Source organism: Oncorhynchus nerka, linkage group LG4 (genome assembly GCF_034236695.1).
Source record: "Oncorhynchus nerka isolate Pitt River linkage group LG4, Oner_Uvic_2.0, whole genome shotgun sequence".
NCBI lineage: Eukaryota > Metazoa > Chordata > Actinopteri > Salmoniformes > Salmonidae > Oncorhynchus > Oncorhynchus nerka.
The window spans coordinates 44,726,420-44,742,640 of NC_088399.1; the positions used below are offsets into that span (position 1 = coordinate 44,726,420).

The following is a 16,221-nucleotide window of genomic DNA, read 5'->3' on the forward strand; positions in this document are numbered from 1 at the left end:
TCTCCTGTTCAATCTCCTGTTTTCTCCTGTCCTCTCTCCTGTTTTCTCCTGTCATCTCTCGTCCTCTCTCCTGTGCAATCTCCTGTTTTCTCCTGTCCCCTCTCCTGTTCAATCTCCTGTTTTCTCCTGTCCCCTCTCCTGTTCAATCTCCTGTTTTCGCTTGTCCCCTCTCCTGTTTTCTCCTGTCTTCCTGTCCTCTCCTGTTTTCTCCTGTCTTCCTGTCCTCTCCTGTTTTCTCCTGTCCCCTCTCCTGTTTTCTCCTGTCTTCCTGTCCTCTCTCCTGTTTTCTCCTGTTTTCTCCTGTCTTCCTGTCCTCTCTCCTGTTTTCTCCTGTCCTCTCTCCTGTCCTCTCTCCTGTTTTCTCCTGTCATCTCTCGTCCTCTCTCCTGTCCTCTCTCCTGTTTTCTCCTGTTTCCTCCGGTCCTCTCTCCTGTTCAATCACCTGTTTTCTCCTGTCCTCTCTCGTCCTCTCTCCTGTTCAATCACCTGTTTTCTCCTGTTTCCTCCTGTCCTCTCTCCTGTTCAATCTCCTGTTTTCTCCTGTCCTCTCTCCTGTTTTCTCCTGTCCTCTCTGTCCTCTCTCCTGTTTTCTCCTGTTTCCTCCTGTCCTCTCTCCTGTTCAATCACCTGTTTTCTCCTGTTTCCTCTGTCCTCTCTCCTGTTCAATCTCCTGTTTCCTCCTGTTTCCTCCTGTCCTCTCTCCTGTTCAATCACCTGTTTTCTCCTGTTTCCTCCTGTCCTCTCTCCTGTTCAATCTCCTGTTTTCTCCTGTCCTCTCTCCTGTTTTCTCCTGTCCTCTCTCGTCCTCTCTCCTGTTTTCTCCTGTTTCCTCCTGTCCTCTCTCCTGTTCAATCACCTGTTTTCTCCTGTTTCCTCCTGTCCTCTCTCCTGTTCAATCTCCTGTTTCCTCCTGTTTCCTCCTGTCCTCTCTCCTGTTCAATCACCTGTTTTCTCCTGTTTCCTCCTGTCCTCTCTCCTGTTCAATCTCCTGTTTTCTCCTGTTTCATCCTGTCCTCTCTCCTGTCCTCTCTCCTGTTCTCTCCTGTTCTCTCCTGTCCTCTCTCCTATCCTCACTCCTGTCCTCTCTCCTATCCTCTCTCCTGTCCTCTCTCCTGTTCTCTCTCCTGTCCTCTCTCCTGTTCTCTCTCTGGTTCTCTCTCCGGTTCTCTCTCCTGTTCTCTCTCCGGTTCTCTCCCATGTCCTCTCTCCTGTCCTATCCTCTCTCCTGTTCTCTCCCATGTTCTCTCCCATGTCCTCTCTGTTGTTCTCTCTCCTGTCCTCTCTCATGTTCTCTCTCCTGTTCTCTCTCCTGTCCTCTCTCCTGTTCTCTCTCCTGTCCTATCCTCTCTCATGTCCTCTCTCCTGTTCTTTCTCCTGTTCTCTCTCCTGTCATATCCTCTCTCCTGTTCTCTCCCATGTCCTCTCTCCTGTTCTCTCTCCTGTCCTATCCTCTCTCCTGTTCTCTCTCCTGTTCTCTCCCATGTCTTCTCTGCTGTTCTCTCCCATGTCTTCTCTCCTGTTCTCTCCCATGTCTTCTCTCCTGTTCTCGCTCCTGTCCTATCCTCTCTCCTGTTCTCTCCCATGTCCTCTCTCCTGTTCTCTCTCCTGTCCTCTCTTCTGTTCTCTCTCCTGTCCTATCCTCTCTCATGTCCTTTCTCCTGTTCTCTCTCATGTCCTCTCTCCTGTTCTCTCCCATGTCCTCTCTCCTGTTCTCTCCCATGTCCTCTCTCCTGTTCTCTCTCCTGTCCCCTTCTCATATCCTCTCTACTGTTCTCTCTCCTGTCCTCTCTCCTGTCACCTTCTCATGTCCTCTTTCCTTATCTCTCATGTCCTCTCTCCTGTCCCCTTCTCATGTCCTATCCTCTCTCATGTCCTCTCTCCTGTTCTCTCTCCTGTCCCCCTCTCATGTCCTCTACCCTGTCCTCTCTCCTGTCCCCTTCTCATGTCCTCTCTCCTGTTCTCTCTCCTGTCCTCTCTCATGTCCTCTCTCCCGTCCTCTCTCCTGTTCTCTCTCCTATTCTCTCTCCTATCCTCTCTCCTGTCCTCTCTCATGTCCTCTCTCCTGTTCTCTCCTGTCCTCTCTCCTATCCTCACTCCTGTTCTCTCTCCTGTTCTCTCTCCTGTTCTCGCTCCTGTCCTGTTCTCTCTCCTGTCCTCTCTCCTGTTCTCTCTCCTGTCCTATCCTCTCTCCTGTTCTCTCCTGTCCTCTCTCCTATCCTTTCTCCTGTTCTCTCTCCTATCCTCTCTCCTGTTCTCTCCTATCCTCTCTCCTGTCCTCTCTCATGTCCTCTCCTGTTCTCTCCTATCCTCTCTCCTGTTCTCTCTCCTGTCCTCTCTCCTGTCCTCTCTCCTGATCTCTCTCCTATCCTCTCTCCTATCATCTCTCCTGTTCTCTCTCCTGTGTTCTCTCCTATCCTCTCTCCTGTTCTCTCTCCTGTTCTCCCGCCTGTCCTATCCTCTCTCCTATCCTCTCTCCTGTCCTATCCTCTCTCCTGTTCTCTCTCCTATCCTCTCTCCTGTTCTCTCTCCTATCCTCTCTCCTGTTCTACATTTACATTTACATTTAAGTCATTTAGCAGACTCTCTCCTGTCCCATCCTCTCTCCTGTTCTCTCTCATGTCCTCTCTCTCCTGTTCTCTCTCCTGTCCTCTCTCCTGTTCTCTACTGTTCTCTCTCCTGTCCCATCCTCTCTCCTGTTCTCTCTCATGTTCTCTCTCTCCTGTTCTCTCTCATGTTCTCTCTCTCCTGTTCTCTCTCCTGTCCTCTCTCCTGTTCTCTCCTGTCCTCTCTCCTATCCTCACTCCTGTCCTCTCTCCTATCCTCTCTCCTGTCCTCTCTCCTATCATCTCTCCTGTTCTCTCCTGTCCTCTCTCCTGTCCTCTCTCCTGTCCTCTCTCCTGTTCTCTCTCCTGTTCTCTCTCCGGTTCCCTCTCATGTTCTCTCCCATGTCCTCTCTCATGTCCTCTCTCCTATCCTCTCTCCTGTCATCTCTCCTGTTCTCTCTCCTGTCCTATCCTCGCTCCTGTTCTCTCTCCTATCCTCTCTCCTGTTCTCTCTCCTGTTCTCTCTCCGGTTCTCTCTCATGTTCTCTCCCATGTCCTCTCTCATGTCCTCTCTCCTATCCTCTCTCCTATCCTCTCTCCTGTTCTCTCTCCTGTTCTCTCTCCTGTTCTCTCTCCTATCCTCTCTCCTGTTCTCTCTCCTGTTCTCTCTCCCGTTCTCTCTCTGGTTCTCTCTCCGGTTCTCTCCCATGTCCTCTCTCATGTCCTCTCTCCTATCCTCTCTCCTGTTCTCTCTCCTGTCCTATCCTCGCTCCTGTCCTTTCTCCTGTTCTCTCTCCTGTCCTCTCTCCTGTCCTATCCTCTCTCCTGTCCTCTCTCCTATCCTATCTCCTGTTCTCTCTCCTATTCTCTCTCATATCCTCTCTCTTGTTCTCTCTCCTGTCCTCTCTCATGTCCTCTCTCCTGTTCTCTCCTGTTCTCTCTCCTGCCCTCTCTCCTGTTCTCTCTCCTGTCCTCTCTCCTATCCTCTCTCCTGTTCTCTCACCTGTTATCTCTCCTATCCTCTCTCCTATCCTCTCTCCTGTGTTCTCTCCTATCCTCTCTCTTGTTCTCCCTCCTGTTCTCTCTCCTATCCTCTCTCCTGTCCCCTTCTCATGTTCTCTCTCATGTCCTCTCTCCTGTCCTCTCTCCTGTCCTCTCTCCTGTTCTCTCTCCTATCCTCTCTCATGTCCTCTCTCCTGTTCTCTCCTGTCCTCTCTCCTATCCTCTCTCCTGTTCTCTCTCCTATCCTCTCTCCTGTTCTCTCTCCTGTCCTCTCTCCTATCCTCTCTCCCTATCCTCTCTCCTGTTCTCGCTCCTGTCCTGTTCTCTCTCCTGTTCTCTCTACTGTCCTCTCTACTGTCCTCTCTCCTGTCCTATCCTCTCTCCTGTTCTCTCTCCTGTCCTATCCTCTCCTGTTCTCTCCTGTCCTCTCTCCTATCCTCTCTCCTGTTCTCAATCCTGTCCTATCTCCTATCCTCTCTCCTGTTCTCTCTCCGGTTCTCTCTCCTGTTCTCTCTCATGTCCTCTCTCATGTCCTCTCTCCTGTCCTTTCTTCTGTCCTATCCTCTCTCCTGTTCTATCTCCTGTTCTCTCTCCTATCCTCTCTCCTGTCCTCTCTCATGTCCTCTCTCCTGTTCTCTCCTATCCTCTCTCCTGTCCTCTCTCATGTCCTCTCTCCTGTTCTCTCCTATCCTCTCTCCTGTCCTCTCTCCTATTCTCTCTCCTGTTCTCTCTCCTGTTCTCTCTCCTATCCTCTCTCCTATCCTCTCTCCTGTTCTCTCCTATCCTCTCTTCTGTCCTATCCTCTCTCCTGTTCTCTCTCCTATCCTCTCTCCTGTTCTATCTCCTGTTCTCTCCCCTATTCTCTCTCCTGCTCTCTCCTGTCCTCTCTCCTGTCCTCTCTCCTATATTCACTCCTGTCCTCTCTCCTATCCTCTCTCCTGTCCTCTCTCCTATCCTCTCTTGTTCTCTCTCCTGTCCTCTCTCATGTCCTCTCTCCTGTTCTCTCCTGTTCTCTCTCCTGCCCTCTCTCCTGTTCTCTCTCCTGTCCTCTCTCCTATCCTCTCTCCTGTTCTCTCACCTGTTATCTCTCCTATCCTCTCTCCTATCCTCTCTCCTGTGTTCTCTCCTATCCTCTCTCCTGTTCTCCCTCCTGTTCTCTCTCCTATCCTCTCTCCTGTCCCCTTCTCATGTTCTCTCTCATGTCCTCTCTCCTGTCCTCTCTCCTGTCCTCTCTCCTGTTCTCTCTCCTATCCTCTCTCATGTCCTCTCTCCTGTTCTCTCCTGTCCTCTCTCCTATCCTCTCTCCTGTTCTCTCTCCTATCCTCTCTCCTGTTCTCTCTCCTGTCCTCTCTCCTATCCTCTCTCCTATCCTCTCTCCTGTTCTCGCTCCTGTCCTGTTCTCTCTCCTGTTCTCTCTACTGTCCTCTCTACTGTCCTCTCTCCTGTCCTATCCTCTCTCCTGTTCTCTCTCCTGTCCTATCCTCTCTCCTGTTCTCTCCTGTCCTCTCTCCTATCCTCTCTCCTGTTCTCAATCCTGTCCTATCTCCTATCCTCTCTCCTGTTCTCTCTCCGGTTCTCTCTCCTGTTCTCTCTCATGTCCTCTCTCATGTCCTCTCTCCTGTCCTTTCTTCTGTCCTATCCTCTCTCCTGTCCTCTCTCCTGTTCTCTCTCCTATCCTCTCTCCTGTCCTCTCTCATGTCCTCTCTCCTGTTCTCTCCTATCCTCTCTCCTGTCCTCTCTCATGTCCTCTCTCCTGTTCTCTCCTATCCTCTCTCCTGTCCTCTCTCCTATTCTCTCTCCTGTTCTCTCTCCTGTTCTCTCTCCTATCCTCTCTCCTATCCTCTCTCCTGTTCTCTCCTATCCTCTCTTCTGTCCTATCCTCTCTCCTGTTCTCTCTCCTATCCTCTCTCCTGTTCTATCTCCTGTTCTCTCCCCTATTCTCTCTCCTGCTCTCTCCTGTCCTCTCTCCTGTCCTCTCTCCTATATTCACTCCTGTCCTCTCTCCTATCCTCTCTCCTGTCCTCTCTCCTATCCTCTCCTGTTCTCTCCTGTCCTATCTCCTGTTCTCTCTCCTGTTCTCTCTCCTGTTCTATCTCCTGTTCTCTCTCCTATTCTCTCTCATATCCTCTCTCCTGTCCTCTCTTCTGTCCTATCCTCTCTCCTGTTCTCTCTCCTATCCTCTCTCCTGTTCTATCTCCTGTTCTCTCTCCTATTCTCTCTCATATCCTCTCTCCTGTTCTCTCCTATCCTCTCTCCTGTCCTCTCTCATGTCCTCTCTCCTGTTCTCTCCTATCCTCTCTCCTGTCCTCTCTCCTATTCTCTCTCCTGTTCTCTCTCCTGTTCTCTCTCCTATTATCTCTCCTGTCCTCTCTCCTGCTCTCTCCTGTCCTCTCTCCTGTCCTCTCTCCTATATTCACTCCTGTCCTCTCTCCTATCCTCTCTCCTGTCCTCTCTCCTATCCTCTCCTGTTCTCTCCTGTCCTATCTCCTGTTCTCTCTCCTGTTCTCTCTCCTGTCCTCTCTCCTGTTCTCTCTCCTGTTCTCTCTCCTGTTCTCTCTCCGGTTCTCTCTCCGGTTCTCTCCCATGTCCTCTCTCATGTCCTCTCTCATGACCTCTCTCCTATCCTCTCTCCTGTCATCTCTCCTGTTCCCTCCCATGTCCTCTCTCCTGTTCTCTCTCCTGTCCTATCCTCTCTCCTGTTCTCTCTCCTGTTCTCTCCCATGTCCTCTCTCCTGTTCTCTCCCATGTCTTCTCTCCTGTTCTCGATCCTGTCCTATCCTCTCCCATGTCCTCTCTGTTGTTCTCTCTCCTGTCCTCTCTCCTGTTCTCTCTCCTGTCCTCTCTCCTGTCCTATCCTCTCTCCTGTTCTCTGTCCTATCCTCTCTCCTGTTCTCTCCGGTCCTCTCTCCTATCCTCTCTCCTGTTCTCAATCCTGTCCTATCTCCTATCCTCTCTCCTGTTTTCTCTCCGGTTCTCTCTCCTGTTCTCTCTCATGTCCTCTCTCATGTCCTCTCTCCTGTCCTCTCTCCTGTTCTATCTCATGTGTTCTCTCCTATCCTCTCTCCTGTTCTATCTCCTGTTCTCTCTCCTATTCTCTCTCATATCCTCTCTCCTGTTCTCTCCTATCCTCTCTCCTGTCCTCTCTCCTATCCTCTCCTGTTCTCTCCTGTCCTATCTCCTGTTCTCTCTCCTGTTCTCTCTCCTGTCCTCTCTCCTGTTCTCTCTCCTGTTCTCTCTCCTGTTCTCTCCGGTTCTCTCTCCGGTTCTCTCTCCGGTTCTCTCCCATGTCCTCTCTCATGTCCTCTCTCCTATCCTCTCTCCTGTCATCTCTCCTGTTCTCTCCCATGTCCTCTCTCCTGTTCTCTCTCCTGTCCTATCCTCTCTCCTGTTCTCTCTCCTGTTCTCTCCCATGTCCTCTCTCCTGTTCTCTCCCATGTCCTCTCTCCTGTTCTCTCCCATGTCTTCTCTCCTGTTCTCGATCCTGTCCTATCCTCTCTCATGTTCTCTCCCATGTCCTCTCTGTTGTTCTCTCTCCTGTCCTCTCTCCTGTTCTCTCTCCTGTCCTCTCTCCTGTCCTATCCTCTCTCCTGTTCTCTGTCCTATCCTCTCTCCTGTTCTCTCCGGTCCTCTCTCCTATCCTCTCTCCTGTTCTCTCTCCGGTTCTCTCTCCTGTTCTCTCTCATGTCCTCTCTCATGTCCTCTCTCATGTCCTCTCTCCTGTTCTCAATCCTGTCCTATCTCCTATCCTCTCTCCTGTTCTATCTCCTGTTCTCTCTCCTATTCTCTCTCATATCCTCTCTCCTGTTCTCTCCTATCCTCTCTTCTGTCCTATCCTCTCTCCTGTTCTCTCTCCTATTCTCTCTCATATCCTCTCTCCTGTTCTCTCCTATCCTCTCTCCTGTTCTCTCTCCTGTTCTCTCTCCTGTTCTCTCTCCTATCCTCTCTCCTATCCTCTCTCCTGTTCTCTGTCCTGTGTTCTCTCCTATCCTCTCTCATGTTCTCTCTCCTGTTCTCTCTCCTATCCTCTCTCCTATCCTCTCTCCTGTCCTCTCTCCTATCCTCACTCCTGTCCTCTCTCCTATCCTCTCTCCTGTCCTCTCTCCTATCCTCTCTCCTGTTCTCTCCTGTCCTCTCTCCTGTTCTCTCTCCTGTCCTCTCTCCTGTCCTCTCTCCTGTTCTCTCTCCTGTTCTCTCTCCGGTTCTCTCTCCGGTTCTCTCCCATGTCCTCTCTCATGTCCTCTCTCATGTCCTCTCTCCTATCCTCTCTCCTGTCATCTCTCCTGTTCTCTCCCATGTCCTCTCTCCTGTTCTCTCTCCTGTCCTATCCTCTCTCCTGTTCTCTCTCCTGTTCTCTCCCATGTCCTCTCTCCTGTTCTCTCCCATGTCTTCTCTCCTGTTCTCGATCCTGTCCTATCCTCTCTCATGTTCTCTCCCATGTCCTCTCTGTTGTTCTCTCTCCTGTCCTCTCTCCTGTTCTCTCTCCTGTTCTCTCTCCTGTCCTCTCTCCTGTTCTCTCTCCTGTCCTATCCTCTCTCATGTCCTCTCTCCTGTTCTCTCTCATGTCCTCTCTCCTGTTCTCTCTCCTGTCATATCCTCTCTCCTGTTCTCTCCCATGTCCTCTCTCCTGTTCTCTCCCATGTCTTCTCTCCTGTTCTCGCTCCTGTCCTATCCTCTCTCCTGTTCTCTCCCATGTCCTATCCTCTCTCATGTCCTTTCTCCTGTTCTCTCTCATGTCCTCTCTCCTGTTCTCTCCCATGTCCTCTCTCCTGTTCTCTCCCATGTCCTCTCTCCTGTTCTCTCTCCTGTCCCCTTCTCATATCCTCTCTACTGTTCTCTCTCCTGTCCTCTCTCCTGTCCCCTTCTCATGTCCTCTTTCCTTATCTCTCATGTCCTCTCTCCTGTCCCCTTCTCATGTCCTATCCTCTCTCATGTCCTCTCTCCTGTTCTCTCTCCTGTCCCCCTCTCATGTCCTCTACCCTGTCCTCTCTCCTGTCCCCTTCTCATGTCCTCTCTCCTGTTCTCTCTCCTGTCCCCTTCTCATGTCCTCTCTCCTGTTCTCTCTCCTGTCCTCTCTCATGTCCTCTCTCCTGTCCTCTCCTGTCCTCTCTCCTATCCTCACTCCTGTTCTCTCTCCTATCCTCTCTCCTGTTCTCTCTCCTATCCTCTCTCCTGTTCTCTCTCCTGTCCTCTCTCCTGTCCTATCCTCTCTCCTGTTCTCTCTCCTGTCCTATGCTCTCTCCTGTTCTCTCCAGTCCTCTCTCCTATCCTCCCTCCTGTTCTCTCTCCTGTCCCCTTCTCATATCCTCTCTACTGTTCTCTCTCCTGTCCTCTCTCATGTCCTCTCTCCTGTCCTCTCTCCTGTCCTCTCTCCTGTTCTCTCTCCTATTCTCTCTCCTATCCTCACTCCTGTTCTCTCTCCTGTTCTCTCTCCTGTCATATCCTCTCTCCTGTTCTCTCCTGTCCTCTCTCCTATCCTCTCTCCTGTTCTCAATCCTGTCCTATCTCCTATCCTCTCTCCTGTTCTCTGTCCTATCCTCTCTCCTGTCCTCTCTCCTGTTCTCTCTCCTGTTCTCTCTCATGTCCTCTCTCCTATCCTTTCTCCTGTTCTCTCTCCTGTCCTCTCTCCTGTCCTATCCTCTCTCCTGTCCTCTCTCCTGTCCTCTCTCCTATCCTCTCTCCTGTTCTATCTCCTGTTCTCTCTCCTATCCTCTCTCCTGTTCTATCTCCTATTCTCTCTCATATCCTCTCTCCTGTTCTCTCCTATCCTCTCTCCTGTCCTCTCTCATGTCCTCTCTCCTGTTCTCTCCTATCCTCTCTCCTGTTCTCTCTCCTGCCCTCTCTCCTGTTCTCTCTCCTGTTCTCTCTCCTGTTCTCTCTCCTGTCCTCTCTCCTGTCCTCTCTCCTGTTCTCTCTCCTGTTATCTCTCCTATCCTCTCTCATATCCTCTCTCCTGTTCTCTCTCCTGTGTTCTCTCCTATCCTCTCTCCTGTTCTCTCTCCTGTTCTCCCGCCTGTCCTATCCTCTCTCCTATCCTCTCTCCTATCCTCTCTCCTGTCCTATCCTCTCTTCTATCCTCTCTCCTGTTCTCTCTCCTATCCTCTCTCCTGTTCTCTCTCCTATCCTCTCTCCTGTTCTCTCTCCTGTTCTCGCTCCTGTCCCATCCTCTCTCCTGTTCTCTCTCATGTCCTCTCTCCTGTCCTCTCTCATGTTCTCTCTCTCCTGTTCTCTCTCCTGTCCTCTACTGTTCTCTCCTGTCCTCTCTCCTATCCTCACTCCTGTCCTCTCTCCTGTCCTCTCTCCTGTCCTCTCTCCTATCCTCTCTCCTGTTCTCTCCTATCCTCTCTCCTATCCTCTCTCCTGTTCTCTCTCCTGTTCTCTCTCCGGTTCTCTCTCATGTTCTCTCCCATGTCCTCTCTCATGTCCTCTCTCCTGTCCTCTCTCATGTCCTCTCTCCTGTCATCTCTCCTGTTCTCTCTCCTGTCCTATCCTCGCTCCTGTTCTCTCTCCTGTCCTATCTCCTATCCTCTCTCCTATCCTCTCACATATCCTCTCTCCTGTTCTCTCTCCTGTTCTCTCTCCTGCCCTCTCTCCTGTTCTCTCTCCTGTTCTCTCTCCTATCCTCTCTCCTGTTCTCTCTCCTGTTCTCTCTCCCGTTCTCTCTCTGGTTCTCTCTCCGGTTCTCTCCCATGTCCTCTCTCCTATCCTCTCTCCTGTTCTCTCTCCTGTCCTATCCTCGCTCCTGTACTTTCTTCTGTTCTCTCTCCAGTCTTCTCTCCTGTCCTATCCTCACTCCTGTCCTCTCTCCTATCCTCTCTCCTATCCTATCTCCTGTTCTCTCTCCTATTCTCTCTCATATCCTCTCTCCTGTTCTCTCTCCTGTCCTCTCTCATGTCCTCTCTCCTGTTCTCTCCTATCCTCTCTCCTTTTCTCTCTCCTGCCCTCTCTCCTGTTCTCTCTCCTGTTCTCTCTCCTATCCTCTCTCCTATCCTCTCTCCTGTTCTCTCTCCTGTTATCTCTCCTATCCTCTCTCCTATCCTCTCTCATATCCTCTCTCCTATCCTCTCTCCTGTTCTCTCTCCTGTGTTCTCTCCTATCCTCTCTCCTGTTCTCTCTCCTGTGTTCTCTCCTATCCTCTCTCCTGTTCTCTCTCCTGTTCTCCCGCCTGTCCTCTCTCCTGTCCTATCCTCTCTTCTATCCTCTCTCCTGTTCTCTCTCATATCCTCTCTCCTGTTCTCTCTCCTGTTCTCTCTCCTGTCCCATCCTCTCTCCTGTTCTCTCTCATGTCCTCTCTCCTGTTCTCTCTCTCCTGTCCTATCCTCTCTCCTGTCCTCTCTCATGTTCTCTCTCCTATCCTCTCTCCTGTCCTCTCTCCTGTTCTCTCTCCTGTTCTCTCTCCTGTCCTCTCTCCTGTCCTATCCTCTCTCCTGTCCTCTCTCCTGTTCTCTCTCCTGTTCTCTCTCCTGTTCTCTCTCCTGTTCTCTCCTGTCCTCTCTCCTATCCTCACTCCTGTCCTCTCTCCTATCCTCTCTCCTGTCCTCTCTCCTGTCCTCTCTCCTGTCCTATCCTCTCTCCCGTTCTCTCTCATGTTCTCTCTCCTGTCCTCTCTCCTATCCTCTCTCCTGTTCTCTCTCCTGTCCTATCCTCGCTCCTGTACTTTCTTCTGTTCTCTCTCCAGTCCTCTCTCCTGTCCTATCCTCACTCCTGTCCTCTCTCCTATCCTCTCTCCTATCCTCTCTCCTGTTCTCTCTCCTGTCCTATCCTCGCTCCTGTACTTTCTTCTGTTCTCTCTCCAGTCCTCTCTCCTGTCCTATCCTCACTCCTGTCCTCTCTCCTATCCTCTCTCCTGTCCTCTCTCCTGTCCTCTCTCCTGTCCTATCCTCTCTCCCGTTCTCTCTCATGTTCTCTCTCCTGTCCTCTCTCCTATCCTCTCTCCTGTTCTCTCTCCTGTCCTATCCTCGCTCCTGTACTTTCTTCTGTTCTCTCTCCAGTCCTCTCTCCTGTCCTATCCTCACTCCTGTCCTCTCTCCTATCCTCTCTCCTATCCTATCTCCTGTTCTCTCTCCTATTCTCTCTCATATCCTCTCTCCTGTCCTCTCTCCTATCCTCTCTCCTGTTCTCTCTCCTGTTATCTCTCCTGCCCTCTCTCCTATCCTCTCTCATGTCCTCTCTCCTATCCTCTCTCCTGTTCTCTCTCCTGTTTCTCTCCTATCCTCTCTCCTCTGTTCTCTCCTCCTCCTGTTCTCTCTCCTGTTTCTCTCCTATCCTCTCTCCTGTTCTCTCTCCTGTTCTCCCTCTCTCCTGTTCTCTCTCCTGTTCTCTCTCTCTCTCCTGTCCTATCCTCTCTTCTATCCTCTCTCCTGTTCTCTCTCCTATCCTCTCTCCTGTTCTCTCTCCTGTTCTCTCTCCTGTCCCATCCTCTCTCCTGTTCTCTCTCATGTCCTCTCTCCTGTTCTCTCTCTCCTGTCCTATCCTCTCTCCTGTCCTCTCTCATGTTCTCTCTCCTATCCTCTCTCCTGTCCTCTCTCCTGTTCTCTCTCCTGTTCTCTCTCCTGTCCTCTCTCCTGTCCTATCCTCTCTCCTGTCCTCTCTCCTGTTCTCTCTCCTGTTCTCTCTCCTGTTCTCTCTCCTGTTCTCTCCTGTCCTCTCTCCTATCCTCACTCCTGTCCTCTCTCCTATCCTCTCTCCTGTCCTCTCTCCTGTCCTCTCTCCTGTCCTATCCTCTCTCCCGTTCTCTCTCATGTTCTCTCTCCTGTCCTCTCTCCTATCCTCTCTCCTGTTCTCTCTCCTGTCCTCTCTCCTGTCCTCTCTCCTGTTCTCTCTCCTATCCTCTCTCCTGTTCTCTCTCCTATCCTCTCTCCTGTTCTCTCTCCTGTCCTCTCTCCTGTCCTCTCTAATGTCCTCTCTCCTGTCCTCTCTCCTGTCCTCTCTCCTGTTCTCTCCTGTCCTCTCTCCTATCCTCTCTCCTGTTCTCTCTCCTGTTCTCTCTCCGGTTCTCTCTCATGTTCTCTCCCATGTCCTCTCTCATTTCCTCTCTCCTATCCTCTCTCCTGTCATCTCTCCTGTCCTATCCTCGCTCCTGTTCTCTCTCCTGTCCTATCTCCTATCCTCTCTCCTATCCTCTCTCCTGTTCTATCTCCTGTTCTCTCTCCTATTCTCTCACATATCCTCTCTCCTGTTCTCTCTCCTGTTCTCTCCTATCCTCTCTCCTGTTCTCTCTCCTGCCCTCTCTCCTGTTCTCTCTCCTGTTCTCTCTCCTGTTCTCTCTCCTATCCTCTCTCCTGTCCTCTCTCCTGTTCTCTCTCCTGTTCTCTCTCCCGTTCTCTCTCTGGTTCTCTCTCCGGTTCTCTCCCATGTCCTCTCTCCTGTTCTCTCTCCTGTCCTATCCTCGCTCCTGTCCTTTCTCCTGTTCTCTCTCCTGTCCTCTCTCCTGTCCTATCCTCACTCCTGTCCTCTCTCCTATCCTATCTCCTGTTCTCTCTCCTATTCTCTCTCATATCCTCTCTCCTGTTCTCTCTCCTGTCCTCTCTCATGTCCTCTCTCCTGTTCTCTCCTATCCTCTCTCCTGTTCTCTCTCCTGCCCTCTCTCCTGTTCTCTCTCCTGTTCTCTCTCCTATCCTCTCTCCTATCCTCTCTCCTGTTATCTCTCCTATCCTCTCTCATATCCTCTCTCCTATCCTCTCTCCTGTTCTCTCTCCTGTGTTCTCTCCTATCCTCTCTCCTGTTCTCTCTCCTGTGTTCTCTCCTATCCTCTCTCCTGTTCTCTCTCCTGTTCTCCCGCCTGTCCTCTCTCCTGTCCTATCCTCTCTTCTATCCTCTCTCCTGTTCTCTCTCCTATCCTCTCTCCTGTTCTCTCTCCTGTCCTCTCTCCTGTCCTATCCTCTCTTCTATCCTCTCTCCTATCCTCTCTCCTGTTCTCTCTCCTGTTCTCTCCTGTTCTCTCCTTTCCTCTCTCCTATCCTCACTCCTGTCCTCTCTCCTATCCTCTCTCCTGTCCTCTCTCCTGTCCTCTCTCCTGTCCTATCCTCTCTCCCGTTCTCTCTCATGTTCTCTCTCCTGTCCTCTCTCCTATCCTCTCTCCTGTCCTCTCTCCTGTCCTCTCTAATGTCCTCTCTCCTGTTCTCTCTCCTATCCTCTCTCCTGTTCTCTCTCCTGTCCTCTCTCCTGTCCTCTCTAATGTCCTCTCTCCTGCCCTCTCTCCTGTCCTCTCTCCTGTTCTCTCTCCTGTTCTCTCTCCTGTTCTCTCTCCTGTCCTCTCTCCTGTTCTCTCCCTGTCCTCTCTCCTGTCCTCTCTCCTGTTCTCTCTCCTGTTCTCTCTCCTGTTCTCTCTCCTGTCCTCTCTCCTATCCTCACTCCTGTCCTCTCTCCTATCCTCTCTCCTGTCCTCTCTCCTGTCCCCTCTCCTGTCCTATCCTCTCTCCCGTTCTCTCATGTTCTCTCTCCTGTCCTCTCTCCTATCCTCTCTCCTGTTCTCTCTCCTGTCCTCTCTCCTGTCCTCTCTCCTGTCCTCTCTCCTGTCCTCTCTCCTGTTCTCTCTCCTGTCCTCTCTCCTGTCCTCTCTCCTGTTCTCTCTCCTGTCCTCTCTCCTGTTCTCTCTCCTATCCTCTCTCCTGTCCTCTCTCCTATCCTCTCTCCTGTTCTCTCTCCTGTCCTCTCTCCTGTCCTCTCTCCTGTCCTCTCTCCTGTCCTCTCTCCTGTTCTCTCTCCTGTCCTCTCTCCTGTCCTCTCTCCTGTCCTCTCTCCTGTCCTCTCTAATGTCCTCTCTCCTGCCCTCTCTCCTGTCCTCTCTCCTGTTCTCTCTCCTGTCCTCTCTCCTGTTCTCTCTCCTATCCTCTCTCCTGTTCTCTCTCCTATCCTCTCTCCTGTTCTCTCTCCTGTCCTCTCTCCTGTCCTCTCTCTAATGTCCTCTCTCCTGCCCTCTCTCCTGTCCTCTCTCCTGTTCTCTCTCCTGTCCTCTCTCCTGTCCTCTTGGTCAGTGAACTGAGTGACAAACAGAAGGGCTCATTTGGGATGCCATTTCCTGCTTTCCATGCCCAAGATATATTCTCTCCTGTTTTTAAACAATGAAGTCACATTTGATATTATGAGAGTTTTGTTAATGTAGTGGGAATGATTAACATGTAGGAAAGTGCGTGTTTATCGGATTCCTTTCAGAGAAAGAACAAGACAAGGATAAACACTAGTTTGACAAAAACAGCATCATTCTTCTCATACTGGAATGTAAGTTCTGGGTTTTGTGAATGTGTGTACATCTACGTGTGTGTGTGTGGCTTTCCAGGACATTCTGTGTGACCCTGATTTAGCCCACTGCAGTGAAAGGTTAACCTCTTGCCTCTAGTTGGGACGCTTGCGTCCCAACTAGAGCTCTGGAAATGCAAATGTGCTACGCTAAATGCTAATAGTATTAGTTAAAACTCAAAAGTTCATTAAAATACACATGCAGGGTATCAAATTAAAGCTACACTCGTTGTGAATCCAGGCAACAAGTCAGATTTTTAAAATGCTTTTCGGCGACAGCATGAGAAGCTATTATCTGATAGCATGCACCAATACACTACAACAGAAAAGCATAGCAGGGGACGTAAACAAAATAATTAGCATTTCGGCGTTACACAAACCGCACAATAAAATAGAAAACAGTCATTACCTTTCACCATCTTCTTTGTTGGCACTCCTAGATGTCCCATAAACACTATTGGGTCTTTATTTCGATTAAATCGGGCCATATAAAGCCAAGATATCGTTATATGTAGACTGTGTGATAAACGAAAAAACAGCGATTTCACAACGTAACGTCATTTTTTAAAATTCAAAAAGTAGATGATAAACTTTCACAAAACACTTGAAATACGTTTGTAATGCTACTTTAGGTATTAGTAAACGTTAATAAGCGATAAAAATCATCCGTAGGCGATGTAAATATCATTAGCTGTCGTCTTGGAAAAAATTTCAGGAGAGAGCTCTTCCGGAATGATCTGGGCGGAGACCGGAGGTAAGCGGTGCCCCTCTTTCGGTTCAACCAAGAATCAAAGATGATTAAATTCACAAGATACTCGACAACATGGGGATGCTGTGGGAGTTGAATGCTCGGTCTTATCTAATTCGGCTCACTGTTAACAATTGCTGGAAGTGGCGCAAGGATATTTATTTCCATTTTCTGTGATCAGGTTTTCCTGCGCTTTCCGATGTAACGCACGTTATGTAATAGCCACAGTCGTGATTTAACCAGTTTTAAAAACGTCCGAGGGTTTCCTATCCACACATTCTAACCATATGAACGTACTATATTCCTGGCATGAGTAGCAGGGCGCTGAAATGTTGCACAATTTTTAACAAAATGTTCAAAAAAGTAGAGGGTCGACTGAAGAGGTTAAGCAGACCAATATAAGCAGACCAAGTGGGGATTTGTTTGTATTCTCGCATGGACAGATTTTGACAGAAGTGGACCCTGTCACTTCGCCTCTTCCTCTCTGGTACCACCTTAAATGTTGATTCTATTTCCTGTTTACTTCCTGGTAATAGTATTTATGTTTCCTGTTTTCTCCAGCACTACTTCTTGGTGGTGTTTGGCCATGACGGTCAGAAGCCTCTGGAGCTGCGGACGGAGGAGGAGTCAGACTGCAAAGCGTGGGTGGAGTCTATCCAACAGGCCAGGTAAGAGGGTGGAGTCTATCCAAGG

General features: G+C 50.3%; 1 protein-coding gene across 4 annotated transcripts in view; it reads left to right on the forward strand.

Annotated features, from left to right (window-relative positions):
- The window catches only part of LOC115117660 (ras-specific guanine nucleotide-releasing factor 2-like), a 58,907-nt gene that overhangs the window by 17,738 nt on the left and 24,948 nt on the right, over positions 1–16,221 (forward strand). For all 4 annotated transcript variants that reach the window (XM_065017567.1, XM_065017568.1, XM_065017569.1 and 1 more), the window contains exon 2: positions 16,090–16,196. In XM_065017567.1, the coding sequence (XP_064873639.1) occupies positions 16,090–16,196 (107 nt within the window). The remainder of the gene's footprint in view (positions 1–16,089; positions 16,197–16,221) is intronic.